Source organism: Ailuropoda melanoleuca, chromosome 6 (genome assembly GCF_002007445.2).
Source record: "Ailuropoda melanoleuca isolate Jingjing chromosome 6, ASM200744v2, whole genome shotgun sequence".
NCBI lineage: Eukaryota > Metazoa > Chordata > Mammalia > Carnivora > Ursidae > Ailuropoda > Ailuropoda melanoleuca.
The window spans coordinates 114,050,517-114,065,788 of NC_048223.1; the positions used below are offsets into that span (position 1 = coordinate 114,050,517).

Here is a 15,272-nt window from a genome sequence, read left to right on the forward strand (position 1 = left end):
CCCCTTTGCCTCTAAGCTTCTTCTGCTCAGCATGTTTTTTGAAATTCATCCATGTTTCCCTGTTAAGTTTTACTTCTAATATTTCCCCTGATGCAAAAATCATAGCTTCTCTCTAATATGCTAGAAGTCATAATCTGGGTGTTATTACCTCATGGTAAACACCCACTCCATGAACTTTGGAACTGATAACAAATGCAATACCTACTTTTAGAGTCCCAAAGCTTACTGCTGTTGATACCATGTCATTGACTGGGGCAGGCCATGATTTGGGGGGCTGCCTGGGAGGGCAAAGACTGTGCCAAATTAAAAGGGGCAGGGCTCGGGGGAGGAAGAGCTGTCTGTCTCTGGAAGTATTGAATCAAAAAGGAGAGTGGAAACGGGAAAGGAGTCAGTTACACACCAACATGTGGGAGAAGGAAGACAAGGGAGAGCCCAGGTTGAGTTGGGAAGAGGGATAGATAAGCTTGACTAACCATGGCGCAAGTGGGGTAAGACAAAGTTGTTAGTAGCTAAGGAACACAAGACAGTTCTAACATCTTCCCACAGATATAAAGCACCTCATGGAACCTCCCTTTCTTGCATGGATTCATACACCCAGACACACTGAGGATGGGCAGGGTTTACAAGAGCTGACTCCAGTGGACAAATGGCCCGAAAACAAATGTGGATACTTATTAAGGGGGAAATAAATCTGTGATATGAGGACTTTGGTGAGAATTCCAAAGAATAGAGCCTGAGTGACTAGGAAAAAAAAAAAAAGTACAGCCATTGAGACAAGAGACACAGGAAAGAAATTGAGTTTTGCTGATAATGAACTAATTTCAGAGATAATAATGAGTTTAAGATGTCATCACAACATCTACAAAGTGGTGTCTAGCAGACAAATGGGAATGTTCCTCTGAGTCTCAGCGGAAAAGTCAAAGCTGCGGCTGCACCTTTGAGTGTCCATCAGAGTGAAGGCTGGAGCCATAGGAATAGATGGAAGAGGAAAAAAAAAGTCACTGCACCATGAACTTCTTGAAAGTAAAGGTGGTCTTTTCCATTTCTGTGTTTGCTTCGGGGGAGATGCTTCACAAATATTTATGAACACTGGACCTTAAAATGAATCTTCTGGTAGGTTCTCTGAGAAAAATATTAGAATTGCCCATCTAGCCTCAATTTACTCAAATTGACCCTTTGTGCATAAATGCTTGAACCTCTCAGCTCACTGCATTACCAAAATGATCCAACTCAGCAGTACTTCCTAGCATTCTAATTAACGACACATGCATTTTATTGATTAAAATTTCCAGTAACACAGCAAAATGCTATTACTTATCTTGCCAAGAAAAGGAGAGAATTAAAAAAAACAAAACAAAACACCACCACTCATAGAAGGATTCAATTCATCCTCCAATTCATCACAGATAATTTTGAAAATGTAGTAATTAAACTTGCCTAAGAGGATACAGTTTTGCAGGGAACAGATTTAGAAAAATGTTGGATTCTAAAGAATATTACCCTTTCCACAATCCACTTCATAATTATAAATGTGCCCCCATCAATAAAACTGTGCCCAGGAAAATCCAAAGGTACCACAGACCATGATCTGTATAAAGGCAATTCAATCAGCATTGATTGAACATTTCTTTGTACACAGCCCTGCAGTAGGTATAGAACAGAAAAACAAAGTGCCTTGCTTTTCATTTTCTGGTGGAAACCAAAGTACTCTACAAAGGCTTCCAATATAGGAGCTCTCAAGACAAAGCAGACAAAAATAGCCCGCAAAAGGATGAAGTGGGTGGTGGATGTCTTCAACAGGACAGATGGATCATTTGGAGCTCTGTGTGTGTGTGCGTGTGTGTGTGTGTTTCTGTGGTTCTTTTATTTATTTATTTTTTCAGAAGGAGAGAATTGCTTGGCACAATTTTTAAACTCATATTGGCATATGGAGAAGCAGAGCTGGGGGTGGGGGGAAGGCAGCCTCGAAATAGAGAACAGAGCAAATGGTAATGCCTAAGGGTGTAAAAGGAGAGAAAAAGAGCTTTTTAAGAATACGAATTACAAATGGTTTAAAAGATCATCACGTTAGAGTCGTAGAAAAAGCAATTAAGATACTTGAAGTTCCACAGAATCCATGGAACAGATAGAAACAAAGACAGGCTGAAAGAAACATCACACTAGGTTAACTGACCACCCACCAACCCTGATTTCAGCCACACCTTTCCCTCTGCGTGGTCCCTCCTCCTTGGGTTGACTGCCCTGCGAAGCCCTATGTAACTCCACAACCCTATGAACTCACCCATCTCTGAATTGCTAATTCACCCCTAAAATTGCAAACCTGGTTTATAACTGAGGGTCAAGTTATGTCAGATAGTTTTTCAGCTACAGTTTCTTCCATTTGATTTTCTGATATTTCCATTTCTGATATACTTCATTAGAGAAAATTTGAGAAACAGTGAAAACCATAAAGAAATAGAAGTGACATGATCCTACCATCCGGAAACCACTATTACTATGTTACTATGTTTCCTTTCAGTTTTCTCCCACAAAATATTTTTAGTTCAAATCACATTATATGTGCAATTTACAACCTTTGTTTATCAGAATTTTTCCCCACGTCATTCAAATCTATTATAATGCAATTTCTTTCCTTTTTTTTTTTTAAAGATTTTATTTATTTATTTGACAGAGAGAGAGACAGCCAGCGAGAGAGGGAACGCAAGCAGGGGAAGTGGGAGAGGAAGAAGCAGGCTCATAGCGGAGGAGCCTGATGTGGGGCTCGATCCCAGGACTCTGCGATCACACCCTGAGCCGAAGGCAGACGCTTAATGACCGAGCCACCCAGGCGCCCCTATAATGTAATTTCTAATGTTGAATTTTTTATTGAAATACATCCATGGTAAAGTTCACAAATCTCACGTACAGAGCTCAGTGAATTTTTGTGTGTGTACAACCATCTAACTACCTCCTAGAGCAAGATCTAGAACATTCTTAATACCCCAGTAGGTTCCTTTGTATTTAGTCAATACTGCAAACCCCTTCCTCCAGGTAACCACTGTTCTGACTTACCATAGGAGATGTTTTGCTTGCTTTTGCACCTCCAGACAATTCACACAGTATGTAGTCTTCTGTGGCTCCTCTGCTCAGCATAATGCCTGTACAATCCATCTGTGTTGTGTGTATCAGTAGTTCCTCCCACTCTGGGTAATATTCCCTTTAAACAGCGCACCACAACCACAACTAATTTATCCACTCTCCTGGTTTGGGACATTTGGGTTTTTCCAGTTTGGGCCTACTAGGAATAAAACTGCTGTGAATATTACTGTATGTGTCCATTCGTGGACATACATACCCATTTCTCTTGAGTATACACCTAGGGTAGAGTAGGCATGTGTTAGCGTTTGAAGGTACTGGTAGACACATTTCCAAGGTGACTGGTTCAGTTCAGACTCTCACCAGCATTGCGGAATTCCACTTGTTCCATACCCTTGCCAAGACTTGGTGCTATCAGTCCTTTTAATTTCAGCCATTCTGATAGATGAATAACGGTATCTCATTGGGGTTTTAACTTGCATTTTGATGACTCGTGATGGTGAGACTTTTTCCATATGTTTATCGGCCATTTTGGATATCCTCTGTTGTGAAGTATACGTCTTCATGAAGTATGGCTTACCTGCTTCTGTAGGATGTAGGATGTATACGTGCACATACACACAGCGCAGCATGTAGGGTGTATATGCATATATTTGTAGCTATCTTAGTTATTGTCACTCTTAATGGGAACATGGGTGTGAAAGAGGGAGAAAAACAAAGTCTTCAAAGTCAGAAATTTATATGAATGCTCTGAGGACTAAATATAAAGGGACTAAATATAAATGCTCTGAGGACTACGTATAAAGGGACTAAATATAAATATTTCATCTTCATAAGGAGAGAGAATATCTGCAAGTTTATTGGAAGGCTGGATCCTAGGAAGCTTCTTGGCATATCCTGGCCGTGATCCTTCTTGTAGCTTCTCTGTGGCTCCCTTGCTACGTGAACAAACAGCTCCATGGTTCTCACGTGACTGTAGCAAGTCCTCTTTACCTGCTTGGTGATAACCAGATGTTCCCTGTGTCTCAGGGGTACCTAGCTATCCACAGTCATTGGAGAGCTGTCATCATTGGGTAGATGGCCCCACATTGGTACCCCCCAGGCAGAAGCCCACACTGTAACAGAATCATCCTGTGCGAGAGCCACTATGGTGCACATTTACTTACAGACATCAGCTCTGTAATGCTCACGACGACTTTATGTGTTGGGGAAATGTTTTTGCTTCCTGGGGCTGCCTTAACATAGTAGCACAAATTGATCTGCTTACATGACAGAAATGTATTGTCTCCCAGTTCTGGAGGTGAGGAGTCTGAGCTCAAGTTGTGTCTGCAAGGTTGGTTCTTTCCAAGAGCTGAGAAGGAGACTCTGTACCCCACTTCGCCCCTGGCTCCTGGTGCCTTCAGGTGTTCCTTGGCTTGTAGATGGCTGTCTTCTCACTGAGTCCTCACATCATTTTACCTGTGTGTCTGTGTCTGTCTCTGTGTCCAAATTTCCCATTTTTATAAGGACATCAGTCATCCTGAATCAGGGCCCACCCTAATGACCTCAACTTATCTTGCTCATCTGCAAAGACCCTATAGCCAAATAGAGTCACATTCACAGGGACCAGGGGTTAGGACTCAACATGTTTTGCGGGGGATTTTCCACACAAAACACTAGGAAAGTAACTGACGTAGAGGAAGGAGAACTTTCCGAGGAGAAGGAAGACATGTATACAAGTGTATCTTCCATAAGAATGTAAAATAATCATCAGTAACAGCGAAAGTGGACTTACAGGATTATGTTACCTGGGAAAATGGTGTTTTTCCAAGAAACTGAGGGGTTTTCAAATGATTGTGTTCTCAAAACCTCCCAAGGATTTCTTTTAATTTTATCGCCAACCTCGGAGGTAATGACTATGAAGAGAATTCTAAATCCTTTTAAGGTGCAGTTTGATTTTAATCGTAGGTATGTGAAATCAGGAGGGAGTTTATTTTCCTTGGGAAAAATCCCTCTTAACTTCTGAAGGAGGCTGGTTCCCTCCCCCCCCGGGATTCCCAGGGGCATGCTGGCATGCTGTGGTCCCCATGTCCTAGCTCTTCGTGTGCCACAAAGGGAGGGATCGGCTTTTTCAACGGTGCTAACTCCAGGTCCTAGGACAGTAATTGGCATGAAGCAGGAGTTAAAAAAATTATCGTGAAATGAGTGAAATCGAACGATACCTTCCAGTCCCCACCTTCCAGGTATATTTCGACATCTTCCACAAGGAAAGAGAAACCAAGAAACAAACACTCAAGAAAGATATGAAGCTTTAGGAAACATTTAAGAGAATTGAGACTTATCCAAGGCACATTCCTTTTTACCACCTTCCCAAAAGCTACACTCCAAACTTCTGTATCTGAGTTTAACGAGCAGAAATCTACCCAAGGCTACCGACAGGCTGAATGTAAATGAATACACAGGTATTGAAGACTCTGAGGAAGAAAGATCCTTCATTTCCCAACAGTATTCTGAGCTTTTTTTCTATCTTCAAATATAGGGGAAAAAAACCATGAAGATTGCTAAGTAATTCTAAGCGAAATACAACTGAGATGGAAAAATGTCCACTTGAATCCTGCATATTCTTAACAGTTAAAAATAAATCATCCCTATTAATCCCCTTAGTTCCCTTACACAAATCTAGATCACATCAGTCAAATAAAATTTTTTAAGTGGCATAAAAGCAAATCATTTTAATTAGGTATTTCTTGTACTTTATTTCTAAACCTTTCTTCCCCCTCCTTCTCCAGCTAAACAAAAACATTAACATTCTTAGTAAGCATGCTTTCAAACGGGCTTTTAGAGGCAGAAATGATTTGCAGTGACTAATATTGTCGAAGAATGCGGAGTTTTCACTCTGTCTGAACCCCATTAACCTGTGGGAAAATGGATCTATTGAATGACCATACAGGTTTTACTGACTTCTCTAAAACATATCTTATTAAGCTAAATTAACATTTACTGCCTTCGAGATAGTCGTTCCTTTTTCAAAAAGCCTTCCTTAGCTGACTCTTATTTCCTTCAATATTCTAGCTCAGTAGTCTATACACTAACGCCTACCGTCTGTTTTTGCAAAGTTTTACTGCAACCCAGTCACATCCATTCATTTGTGTATTACCCACGGCTGCTTCTGTGTTACAATCACAGTTGGTGAGTTGCAAGAAAGACCAGTTGGCTGACAAAGGCTAAAATAGTTACTATCTTGTCGCTTACAAAGAGTTTGCGTTAGGCTAGTCACACAGTGTTCAAACTTCTCTTAGCTTTTTGTTCCACATACATTTTATTCATTGGCTTCATCTGTATATCATTCCTCAAGTATGGTTAGTAAGCTCCCTGTGGGTTAAAATTATCTTTCTCAAAAAATCAAAAACAAAAATTCTGTCAGGTTAACAGGGCATAGAATTTTATTTTGGTGTCAAAAAGGGTTCATTCTTACCAATGCGACTGCCACAGCATGGGACAGGCTGCAACGGTGACCCTAATTTTTCCCTCCTTGTAGCCAAGTCCTTTGCCGTGTCACTTTCCAATGCCCGCCCATGGAGACTGGGCTTGACCACGTGACTTGCTCCGGCCTCAAGAGTAAGGAGGATGTGTTGGTTCGTCAGTGCTGAACTTAGGCCTCAAGAGATCATGCGTGTCTGTGCTTGCTCTCTTGTCCTTCTCTTTCGCTGTGATGAGGACATGCCTGTGACAACCGGCTGGTCCCAAGAGGGGGGTGAGAGATGCATGGATCAGAGCTAGCTCCAAACGTGTGAGTAAGTCTGCCAAACTGCCCACTAATGCCACAGAAAGCAACTGATCCTCGGCATGCAGACTCATGAAACATAATGAATGATCATTGCTTTATGTTTCTGAATTATGGGTATAAAGAAGCAATAGGTAGTTGATAAAAGTTGACCCTGCCTGAAAATACTGACTGCTAGTAATTACACTTCCTTGGATTCTTAAAGGCAAAAATGAAAAGGTTGGAATTTTTTTAGTGACATGGTTTTTACGTGACTATACTGTTAAAAGTAGTATACATAAATGGCCCTTGCCAGCCAAAGAACAAAAGAGAAATAACTAATCAATAAGATTTAGTGAGCACCTACTATGTGCTCATGATGGAGATTTCTGAAAGCTATAAAAATCACAGTTTCTAATATCAAGGAACTTATAATTCTGCTGTAGGAAAGGAAATAAAATGGGGGATAATTAGAGTATAAGGCAGTAACTGAGTGCCAAAACTTCAAGCTTCTGGTTAAAACATAGTGCTTTGATCATGTGTTTATATCTGTGTCTTCACAAAACCCCAAAAGAACAAGAGAGGAACACCTGCAGACACGAGACATGGACACAGCTTTAGAAGCTAGAAAGTGAATGAATGATATCTGCAAAGAGCGGGGAGGCTGTAAATTAAGCTGGAGGGAGAGGTCAACTAAGGGCAAACAAGGAAAGATCTGGGATTGGGGGCACCAGGTACCACTGGAGGTAGGGGTGAAGGATAAGACCGAACAGGTCTGACAGTCTTTCATGGGAAGGAGTTACACCTCCATTTCCCCTCCTCATCTTCTCTCTGGCTGGAGACTAATCCTCACAGATGCCCACTGAGGATGACATGCAGTGCTGTGCCAAGCTGGAAGGTCCCTGTCCCTGTAGGTGGAAATGGGATAAGAGAGAGGAGGCAATCTCTTTCAACTTTTTTTTAGCTATTTATTCTGGTACTTAATTCCATCTCCCTAAATAAAATGCTTCAATGGCCATCTCTTGATGTATTTTTTTCATGGTAGACATTATCTATTGATTTACTACAAAGGAAGGTCAGGATTTAATTAACTCTCCTATACTCTTGACAGCAGATAATATCTAAAACACAAAGGTCAGAAGTGGCACCCCAAACTTTCAAAAACTGTAATGTGTCATGAGTCAGAAACTATGGAATACATAAATAAGAGCCACACTTAGGAACAGGGAGTAATGGGTGATCCTAGGAAGTCAGGCCAGAAAAACCCTAGAATCCTTGGCTTTCATTCTTTTGTCTCCCGTTCAAGGGAGAAGACACGATTTCATTTGTAAAACTAGGTACATGAACTACTTTGATGAAAATAAAATGAATAAATAAAACTGATAATAGTAGTTACCCCCTAGGTTTGGATGGTGGTCAAGGGAAGCTTTTGCCTTTCATATACTGTTTGAAATTTTTACAGCGAAAGCTTATTCTTGTATGATTTGTATAATTTAAAATAATACACACATAAAAATTTAAAAAAATGAATTAACCAAACTAGAACCAAGGTCTTGGATTCCAAGGCACTATTCAACAAAATAAATAATTTGGAGGCACCTACATTTCTCAGGTAGAACTAGAACCAGTAATTATATACGTCATTCATTATTACAAATAAGGTATTGTGTCATGGGTTTTCTAAACATAAACATATTCATTTAATACTCATGATCTTATAAGCATGGTAGCTCCATTTTATAGATGTGGGGACGGGCTTGGAGAACTTCAGACACTTGCCCAAGGTTACACAGCTAGTAGATATCAAAGCCATGACGGGAACCAAATCTCTCTGCCTCCAGAGCTCAAGAGCTTGACACTATGTCCGGAGGGAAGCTGCTTTCCTTCTGCAAGTCTGAAATTATAGGTTTACATTAGGAAAAAAAAATTACTTTGAAATTCACCACAGAATACCATTTTAGCAAGGGGAAAAGAAATTCCCAATCATTGCGGCTCTGGCAGTGAGGAGGGGCAGAGATGGCTCCGGAGAACAAGAGGCAACCTTCCTTCATGCTAGAGCCATGGTGAGATGAGATCTGTGGTCAGATGGTGCCCTTGAAACCACTGGGCTCGTCTCTATCCCAAGGAGCCCCTGGGCCTTCCCCAGTCAGCATCCTCATCTCCCGAGGTGACCACCTCCCCTAACATCTTATATTCCTATACTTGCATTCCTCACCCTGCTCAGGAGCTTATTAATTCGTCATGTAGGTGACTTGCTCAGCTCATCTTTGGCACATCATGCCAGTGATACTTCCAAGATTACAGATTCTAAATGATAGGGATTTATTCTGCATGGTACCTAGCACAGTGCCTTCCACCTGCTGAAAGATGCTTAGTAAATTAATGATAACAAACAGAACATTAATGAGCTGTTTTAATGCCAAGTCCAGGGAGGGCTCTATGGCACGCAGCAGACCCTCCCTGAGGAAGCTACCAATTAGAGAGAGACTCTATTAGAGTGAGAGTTCCTTTAAAGTTAAAAAAAATAATGATAAAGACATGGGTGAGGCCACGAGCCTCAAAAGTAAAATGGCTAATTAAATTCATGAATCTGTTCAGGGTTTGCATCGCCAACACCACCTTACATAGGGAGAATAGGGTACACAGACCATTTAAATCATTTAAAAATAGTCCAGAGATGGGCTTTCCACAAAATAATACCACTCCCCTAATGCGGTGACCTTTTTCCTAAGGGTACTAGTTCACCTTCTAGGTCTCCACCACTTCAATTCAGGTGTCAGTGGGAGGTACGAGTCCCATGAAAAGCATTACAAAGAAGAGTAATACCAGGCTCGGGGGTTTCTATTCCATTAAGATCCTCAAGATACGTGGCCTTTGAGGGTGGTCAAGGTACCGTGGTGCAGTCAGGAGAGGGAGCCTGCAAGCATCGACTATAGGGGAGGGGAGACGGGGACAAGCCCTCTCAAAACTCAGTCTGTTGTTGACCATTCTATGAAAACCCAACAGCCGGTGCCCCTGAGCCTGCTCCCACTGCTTGGCCATGTCCCTGGCAATGTCATGCTCTAATTGACCCACTGGTCACTGGCCTTGGCAGAGCTCATTTGCAGTGGCAGCTGTGACTGCCTCTTAAAGCAGAAAAACCTGTCCAGCATTCCATTCTCTCAGATGAAATCTAAAAGGAGTGCTTGTCAGCATGTTGCATTTCCCCCCTTTTTGGAAGGGAACGGCATTTAGAAATAAATCCTGCAAAATCCTAGTCCCAATATTCTGAATTGATATCCTGACAATCACCCCAACCTTTAAAGTGTATATTATGACGGAGAAGTACATGTCAACAATCTGATTTTTTTAAAACATTTTATTTCTAAATAATCCCCACACCCAACGTGGGGATGGCATCCACGATGCTGAGATGGAGAATCCCACACTCCATCAGCTGAGCCAGCAGCACCCCAACAGTTAGATTTTAACATAAAAGAGAAGGCTGGGTGTCTCAGATGCCTAAATTACTATTAATTGTATGCAAACACCAGCTCTAAGCATATCGCTTAGAGCAGAAGGTAGTAAATCAACAGTCATCTAACTAGCTAATGCTTTCAAGGTGTGCCAGGAGAGAAAGGACAGAATGATGTACTTATTAAAGAGGGATGGGTGAACAGGGAAAGCTTTGTTAAAGCTGTAAGGCACCAAGGACCAGCTACAGGAGTAAAAGACAAAACTGAAGAGTGGTCAAACTTGTTCATTATAGATCCATTCAGAATATCCTTCTACTTAAAAAGTAGGTAATTGAAATAGATCGTCAATTTTCCCAATGGAGAATACTTTTAAAACAATGCCGAGTAGTGAAAGTCCTTATGTTTCAAACATAAGGTGTGCCTGTTCTGAGTCTCAGAATAATCCGCCAGTCTTCCAATTTAATTATGACCGAGATTCAAGTCAACTGTTGAGTGTTCCAGAGATACACTTTCTGTAAATTCCAGCTGGCGGCGAGTGGAAAGACTCCAAATCCCTTAAAAATATGCCATGAGTAGAAAGGAAGCGTAGTCGAGAAACGGAAAAAAGAAATGAAATTCTTTTGAAAGATGACTTCTTTTTTTCCAGTCTGACCTCAAAAAAATATAATCAGATATATGGCTTACTCTGTTTACTTATATTATAATCTGTCATGTAAGATTTTTTTAAAACCTGCCCTATCTTTCCTGGAAATCAAAACTAAAATCCACTCTTTTTTCAGTGCAGGGGAAAACAGAGGGCTTCAAGTTTATTCAAATAGAGACATGCAGACATCTTGAGATATTCTAATTTTATCCCTTTCATTTAGGAAAAGCCATCGAATCCAGGTTTCCAACTCTAAATACTCGTAATACATTAATACTAATTAAGATGCACAGTATTATCATTAAAATTCAGATTCTATCTTCGAGGAGAGCCTAGAGATTATTCGAGCATCTAGAAGCCTTTTATAACATCAGGTGATGTTACCCTTTAGAAAGAATAAGGGGGAACAAGTTTCGACAGAGTTGGCTGACCACACGGGGCCCCTATCAGCTTTACATTTTATTATTCTGATGTTTGTCAACTTTTGTCTTCCCAGTAAATGTCTAAGGCAGGTCAATAAAGAACATGGAACACATGCGGAGTTTTAAATGAGCACTGTCTTTCAAAATGTTCATTTGCAGGAGAAAGTTTTCCGGCACAAGAAGTCACCATGAATTATTCATGTTACAGACGGTGCCAACCTGCAGTTCCTCCGTACCTCTCAACAAGTGCGTACATGAGAGGCCCAGCAGGCCTAGTCTCCCCGGTCCCACCTGTCCTGGTAGGAAGGCAAATGCCAGCTCAGTGGAGGTCCCGGTAAACTGAGAAGGGCAGAGAGCTGGGAAGTGAAGGTGGGAGGTTACAGAGCGTTTCTGCCTTACCTGGAATCACCCGCTAGCCTATTCTCCTGAAACCAAAGTAAGTCACAATCTCTTATCTTAAAGGGCCCAGTATCAAAGGAGGCAGCATGAATCGACTCGACTGACTGCTGGTCTCAGTGGAATAGCACGCAAGACCGTGCCGGCCCACCTCTGAAGTTGGGGTGTTGTCTGCCAGTCCCTGGGGATGCTGAGCAGGAAAAGCTGGGTCCCTCCTGCAGCCAGCCTCTCCAGGGAACAAACTCCCACAAAACACAACTATAGGGGACAGTTTCTAGGGACAGTGTCCAAAGTCCAAGCACCAAGTGCCCCATGGAGGGGCACAAAAACTACATCATAAGGAGGAAAGAATTCATCTCAGAGCTATGTTAACACAGAAGTATTGTCATGGAAATGGGGAATAAAAGAAAAAGAGGGCACAGGAGCAGAAATGGGATCACAGGATTCACTGTCACTGAAGACTCTTTTGGGGGTGTTCCAACAGACCAATCTAAATTTAATTTATTTCTTTTAAAGATTTATTTGAGAGAGAGAGAGAGAAAAAGAACATGGGGGGAGGAGCAGAGGGAGAAGCAGAGTCCCTGCTGAGCAGGGAACCCGATGTCGGGCTCAATTCCAGAACCCTGGGATCATGACCTGAGCTGAAGGCAGACACTTAACTGACTGAGCCACCCAGGTGCCCCTAATTGAATTTAATTGAGCTGGATTCCCGCTACAAAACAGTCATGTCGATTTGAAAACCCCATCATATTAATAATATCTTTAAATATGTTGCTACTGAAGACATGTAGTTCATACAAAAAATAGGTTACACGTATAGTGTTCACATATTGTAATAAGCATAAAACTTGTTCAACCACCGGAAATGCCCCTGCACTCTCTCCCCGACTTTTTTTTTTTTTTTAAAGATTTTATTTATTTATTTGACAGAGATAGAGACAGCCAGCGAGAGAGGGAACACAAGCAGGGGGAGTGGGAGAGGAAGAAGCAGGCTCATAGCAGAGGAGCCTGATGTGGGGCCCGATCCCACAACGCCGGGATCACGCCCTGAGCCGAAGGCAGACGCTTAACCGCTGTGCCACCCAGGCGCCCCTCTCCCCGTCTTTAAAGCATGGTCTACCCCAAGCAGCACATGTGCCAAGTTTACAAAATGAACAAACCAACCTTGGTTGTCTTCAACCACGTGACGAGCCTCCATGAACTCAGTCTGTTCCCAGGTCATTAATTAAACACACAAATCTTAGAGCTAAGATTTCAGCTTTTCTTCCCGGGCTGGCTTGGGCGCGCACGGAAGGACTGCATCCACTCCTCAAAGGGAAGGCTGGGGCCCTGGCTTTCCTCCCAGGAGTTCGTGGGCTGAGCTGGACTCCAGAGAGGGGTGTGCCACCCAGAGGGTGTGCCGCGGCCAACTCAGGAAGAACGAGAAGTTTCCCGCAGGATTCTAGCTCCTTCTTGGTGGACAGAGTCCTCACCCACTTCTTCTCCCCACTCTGTCTCCTACCAATTCTGAAGACCACTCTAAAGAACACACCAGTTCACTGACATCACACCTGCAGAAAATCATCCTTTCTGGGAAGCCGCCATTAAGGCACGCCCAGAATGTTCCTTGGATTTTCCTCCACTCGGCACAATCCAGAATCCAGATTTTGGTCACTGTCATTTCACAATAACTCAAAAACACATGAGGCAAAAGGAGAAAAGACTGATCTTCCCAAGCCTTCTGCCTTTTTTCACATAATGAATTATTATTTCACCAGATGGGCGCTTATTGCTTTTTTGAATACAAGGATTTAACAAAAATGTTATAACTCGAGCAGGTTCCTTTGACTATCAGCCTGACAATTCCTCACGGCTTTGGATGTGGTTCTCTGACAAAACACTGGTCTGAGGCAAGCCGTGGACTTTGAGCCCGTTTATATTAGCTACAGGCTGTCTGAAAACAATGACCTCATCCGGAAAGGCTCAGGAAAAGAGGCATTTTTTCCTTTAGTCAGGAATGCCCTGATGCTGGGTTGGATTACCCGCCACCCACAGTCCAGCGTTTCTCCCAGTTATTTTTGAACACCAGGGCTTTTGCAAATTGGAAACATTACGAAGATACAGTTTAAATGGGAAAAGACACTTAGGACAAATATCCCCAGCCTCAGATACATTTACTGGGTAAGCAGTTGGTCGGAGGAAACTGGCAAAATTGTTTTAAGTGTGAGGGTAAATCATCTAATTCCTGTAATTAAAACACAAGGACCAGCGACCATTCTGAGATATTAATTTAATAGAAAGCCTATAACCTACCCACTGGAAGGAAAGACTACATGATCACATTATTTCAACATCAAGTTTGATTAATTGCAGGTCCCTGGCTTACTTTCTTCCTCGTTTAGGTGGCTTTTTTTGTTTTGTTTTGAAATGGCTCTGGGGACAGCCATACTCCTGGATTACCCCATCTGCCCTCCTCCTAGCCCAGGCCACTGCCTGGAACTTTGTGCCTCTGATAACGTCCTCCTGACTTGGCCGAAGCACCAGGCGCCAGACAAAGGATCACAACTGGACCACTCATTGATAAAATGCTTGGCATCTGCAAAGCTGTCTTGTGTCAGCTGTTGCCGAAAGGCCAGTCACATTGATTGAAATCTTCTGATTACACCTAATGCCTAACATTCTCATGGAAGTGATTTCATGCTTTACCCTAATGTTTTTTTCGTTAGTGTCTCGGGAGCCTTACTAAAAGATGGAATAGAAGCCTTTCACAACTGCGTTTTTTTAATTCTCATTAGCCTCATTTCAAATGTAATGGGAGCTAGTTTCTCCTACTCCCCTGAAATCTCAGATTATGATTCCTAGCGGATTTGACATGAAAGGGGGAGGAAGAAACCACGTGTAGTGCCGCCACGATTTCCTGGAGCTAATCCAGGGCTCTAGTGAAAAGCAACTTGCACGGGTTCCTTGCCATTCGTAAGGCAGGGCTGCCGGGGCGGAGGGGCAAGCCGACACTGAAACTGTGACTCCGCGAACAGCTGGGCAGTAAAGCAGCTCCTTCGAAGCCACGAGCCCCAGATCTGACTTCCGTTAGTTGAAGCACGAATGCTTTGGTGATTAGACTCCACAAACCAATTGCTCAAAAACTGTATAAAACGTACAACCATTTTCTAATTACATGGCAATGGTACTTCTGCAAGGTCATTTAAAAATCAGAGATACTGGGGCACCTGCGTGGCTGTCAGTTAAGTGTCCAACTCTTGATTTTGGCTCAGGTCATGATCTCAGGGTCCTGAGATGGAGCCCCAAGTTGGCTCTGTGCAGGGTTTGGAGCCTGCTTAAGATTCTCTCTCTCCCTGTCCCTCCCACCCCCAACCTGAGTGCGACATTCTTTCTCTCAAAAAAAAAAAAAAAAAATCAGAGAGACTGCTGTGTGTTCTTTTCCTTACATAACTCAATCATCTAAGAACCTGGAGTACAAGCCTCTCCTTCAGAACCCTTCAGAACTCTCTCCAGGAAAGCAATTGTCAGTCAGCAAAATTAACGAATAAAAATGCTTTAAT

At 42.4% G+C, this 15,272-nt stretch overlaps 1 protein-coding gene across 3 annotated transcripts in view; it reads right to left on the minus strand.

Moving 5' to 3' along the window:
* The window catches only part of LOC117802758 (actin-binding LIM protein 1-like), a 193,520-nt gene that overhangs the window by 103,264 nt on the left and 74,984 nt on the right, over positions 1-15,272 (minus strand). The window contains exon 1 of one of the 3 annotated variants that reach the window (XM_034663323.1): positions 12,898-13,677. The exons of the other annotated variants lie outside the window; for them this stretch is intronic. Within the exon in view, the coding sequence (XP_034519214.1) occupies positions 12,898-12,955 (58 nt within the window). The 5' untranslated portion in view covers positions 12,956-13,677. Of the gene's footprint in view, positions 1-12,897; positions 13,678-15,272 lie in introns of those variants that run through there. 3 annotated transcript variants of the gene reach the window in all.